This window comes from Aegilops tauschii, chromosome 2 (assembly GCF_002575655.3).
Source record: "Aegilops tauschii subsp. strangulata cultivar AL8/78 chromosome 2, Aet v6.0, whole genome shotgun sequence".
NCBI lineage: Eukaryota > Viridiplantae > Streptophyta > Magnoliopsida > Poales > Poaceae > Aegilops > Aegilops tauschii.
In genome coordinates, this window is record NC_053036.3 from 88,406,071 (window position 1) to 88,410,318 (window position 4,248).

General features: G+C 48.9%; 1 protein-coding gene across 1 annotated transcript; it reads right to left on the bottom strand.

The window, feature by feature from the left end:
* Nucleotides 1-2,599: 2,599 nt before the first annotated feature.
* On the bottom strand, nt 2,600-3,895 carry LOC109782138 (uncharacterized). The gene is made up of 2 exons (XM_020340736.1): nt 3,233-3,895; nt 2,600-3,019 (listed from the first exon to the last, which is right to left on the bottom strand). Exons 1-2 carry the CDS (start codon nt 3,893-3,895, stop codon nt 2,600-2,602), a joined length of 1,083 nt encoding a protein of 360 aa, XP_020196325.1.
* Between the last annotated feature and the right edge of the window lie 353 nt (nt 3,896-4,248).

Here is a 4,248-nt window from a genome sequence, read left to right on the forward strand (position 1 = left end):
ACAAAAATCGTATGGTTGGTGCAGGGCTCCTCTCACCAAGGCTTTTGAAGACATCAATGGATAGACATCAGTGATTTTTCCTAAAAATAGTTGTTGGGAAGTTCAGTTTACATTGTAGGAACCGAGGGAGTAACAAAACGCGCGCATTCACGGCCAGGGCACGAATCCGTGGTTGACCGAGCGTTCGAACCGACGGTATTTATAATGGGCCACGTGATTGGGCTTCCGCGCGCGCAAAGGGGCCCAAACGGCGACCACGAGCGAGCAGCTCGACACACACGGCCGTTCCCCCCTAGGAAAAAAAATCTCAGCACGCATGGCTCAAGGATGCTTCATCCTCGCCCATTTTTTCGAAGCGGCGGCGGGTGGCGACGGCGGCGCCGATGAGCCGGACGCGGCGCGCAACCAGCCTCTCTGGCAGGGATCCGGATCGCTGGGCTGTGTGGAAGTCACGTCCCAACTTTGAACCCTTTCTGATCTGACAGGTGCACTCTCGCCTTCTCGCCTCTAATTAATCCCTTTTATCTCCGGCTGATCTCCGGCCTGAGGCCGAGTGCCGCCGGAGCACGGTGCTCTGAGCCTCTGACAGTCCTAGAAGTGCATTGTACACATACATCGTTTCAGTTCGTGGTTGTATGAGGCGGGCACTTTGCAGTGTTCAGTTAATGGTGAACCAAAAAAATTAAGTAGCTAGATTGTTCAGTTACGATCTAGGAAGCAGAAATTTCAATATTTGTGATGTTCGAGTAAACCAAAAAAAATACCATGCTACATGGGGGGTTCTTAGTTAAAATAGATATGTTCTGAGGATCTTCTCCCTCAATGAATGAATTGCATGGTTCTTTGTCAGGATCAGTGCCATGTCAGTTGGAAATTGGTAGAACAACTTAATGGGTGTTTAGGATCTGGACTTAAGGTTGGTTCCGTGATTACTCAATGACCACGCCATTTACTAGTGATAAACAACATCCGATGTAAGCCTTATAAAATCTAAAAGACTGAGTTGGTGCTGAAGCCTCACACCCTGACAATATGCAACTAACATGACATGTCATATTGAATCGCAAAGCAGATTCCTCATCTTCCATATGTCCATGGTTTTACAACACTAACACAACCATTATCTTTGTTGACCTCATTATGGCGAGTGAATAGCATAAAACTACCACTTTTCGTCCTATTGTTTCAAAAAACTACCACATTTTTGTTTGTGACTGATAACTACCGAAACCGGCGTCGGCTGTTTCAAAAAACCCAAAACGCCTGTGGTAAGAAATTAAACCGGTTTATGACAAGTCGGGCCCGCACCTAAATGAACCGTTTGTTTGACCGTTTCTTTGACCGTTAACTGACATGTGGGGCCCACATGTCAGTTATCTCTTCCTCCTCCTCCTCCTTCTCTCCCTTATCTCTCTCTCTCTCTCTCTCTCTCTCTCTCTCTGCCAGCCGGCAAGCCTTCCGGCGGCCGTAGCAGAGGCCGGCCTCGCCCACGACGGCAGGAGGCGCGCGCTCCAGCAGCGACGCAGGCCGTCCGCGGCGAGCTCGAGGGAAGCAGAAGCGAGGTCGAGGTGCTCCTACACGAGCTGCCCGCGAGGCCACCGTGCTCCGCGTCCATGGCGTCGGTGGCGGCGCTGATGCGGGCAGGGGAGAGACCGTGGAGTGTGGTGCCGCACTCGTGGGGTTGCTCCGGTGCTCCAGCCACGCGCCCTCCTTTCCCATCTCGAATCCCCTCCGTAGTTGTGGTCAACGCCCGGGTCCGAGCTCCCGAGGCCGGCCGCCATGACTAGGCTCAAGCTCGAGCTCGAGCTCCTGCCTCGCGAGCTTCCTGGCCTGCACTTCCCACGCCCGCAAGCCCGCCTTCTGCGCCCAGCCGCAACGGCCATCGCCGGTGAGCGGTGCTGCTCCCTGGCGCCCGTGCGGAAGGAAGCTCCACGGTGGCGCCATGGCTGCTGGTCGCGACGGAAGGGAGCACCACGCGCCGCCCCGCGACGGAAGGGAGCTCCACGGCGGCGTCATGGCTGCTGGCCGGCGACCCTCACGGCGGCTGCTGGCGCACGGCCACGGGAGGGACCCGATTGCTTTTTTCAAAAGTTTACAGGGACCCGATTGCGTTTTTGAAAAGTTTGCAGGGGCCTGATGGCATTTTTGAAAAGTTTGCGGACACTGACATGTGGGCCCCACATGTCAGTTAACGGTCAAAGGAACGGTCAAACAAACGGTTCGTTTAGGTGCGGGCCCGACTTGTCATAAACCGGTTTAATTTCTTAGCCACGGGTGTTTTGGGTTTTTTGAAACAGCCGATGCCGGTTTCGGTAGTTATCAGTCACAAACAAAAATGTGGTAGTTTTTTGGAACCATAGGACGAAAAGTGGTAGTTTTATGCTATTTACTCCATTATGGCACATAATGTCTGACTTGTCAACACAAACCAACTACTTAATATCATTTCTAATTTCATGGGATCTCCTTGGGTTCCAATGAGTAACTCACTACTATGATGATTGACAAGCAAATTGAGTGTGTCTACAAATCATAGTATAGACCAGTAGTACAGTACCATCTAAATACATGCTCAGGTAACACTGCTGATGCCTCAGAGCTACCCACGGCCCATCAGCTCTTTTGCTCTAGCCACAAGTGCAGATAGAGGTACGCTGTGCTCCATGAGTCCTGCATCACCCGAGAAGAACCTGTAATTTTCAGCAATTGAAGTTGTACGCTCCACCTTTAACAGTGCTTCCATCATCCAGTATTTTTTGAAACAGTTGGCGTTGCCAGGATTACACTCCATCATGTATATGGCATGTTCAACTATCACCCTCCTGATTCCGGGACAATGAGCAGTGGGTATCATATTTTTCTTAAGTGCATCAACAAGCCTCTTTATAAATCTTTCCTTAATCTGACCATGCTCTAGTTCTCGTGCAAAATCACCTGGAATGACATTACATATTTGTGAACTAAGGCCAACAAGAACCTCCAATTCTATCCCTTCTGCATCCATTATTCCTTCCAGCACCTGTAGTGGAAATAGCTAAGCTGTGTAAGTCATGATTACACTTCAGTAACATGGTTAAGTAGAATCCATGACGTTGCCATGTATTTATTTAGTCGTGTGGTGTATAGAAGTATATCAGTGGTAGTTGATGAATGCTACAGAAAATGTTGCAATAACATGTTGTAAATATTAAGGTACAATATCCGCGCATATAACCACATTTGCAGCGCTCACCTCTCTTGTAATGTAGGAGATTTCCTTCAGGTCCGAGTCGCCAAGCTCAAATTGAGCATGCACACACATATTTTGCAGCAGGCTTGAAGCTATGCACCTGTACCTGCCACTATGGATCATAATTGTGAGTTCCTTGATGAAGACATACCCTGGTTCTGCTAACATAACCAGACAGTTATTGACACTCTCCATTGCCAGTAGTGCTAGTGCTTGCCCAGCGTTCATTCGTAGTAACTGATCTGAAACTGCACTTGAGGATGCGCCTTGGCTAAGAAATGCATGCATCAACCTGCTAATGATCATCGGGATGTGCCCGATCTCATTATTCACATTTCCATCCATGGCAAAGTTTCTAATGAGTTCTGCTGTAAGCTCCCTAAGTTCTTGGCTGCTCCCTCTGTTATCCAAGATCTCTGCAAGGTTGCTCCAAAGGAAGAGATGTTCTGTAATCATCTGACGCAAAGTTACACCAAATTTGCCTTTAGTACTTGCGAGTCTTCTCAGAAGCTTCAACGATGAACCTTTCAGCAGTGTCTCGTCAATATTTATCATGTCACCTCTGTTGCTTGTGAACTCTATGACCTTTGACAAGAGGCCTGTTGCTCTGCTGATTTCTATACAGTTCTCAGGATCAAAGGTAGCAAGCCTTTCAAGAATCAACATGCCCTGTACAGGGAGGAGATCCTGGTCGGTTGATGTCTCCTCCTCTGGAACAGACCAATGTTTTGTAATCTTTCTCCAGCATCTAAGTATGTGGGTATTTTGTTCATCCATGTTAGTTGGCTCCTCTCTCGGAATCAAACAGTATAGTGCCATCTGTTTCAACCACTTAAGCATCGGGGAGGTCAGCTCGTTGCTGCCAACATGCTGAATCAGGTTATCTTGTTTTGTCTCAGGGCTACCAGTCTCCAAAAGAGGGTTCTTTATATTATGTCCTTGAACAGTGTCCAAAAGTGAGGCTATGAGATGTGTCGCCCCAGGGGTAGGGACAACTCGGAGGTTTTCAGCAAGCTGGG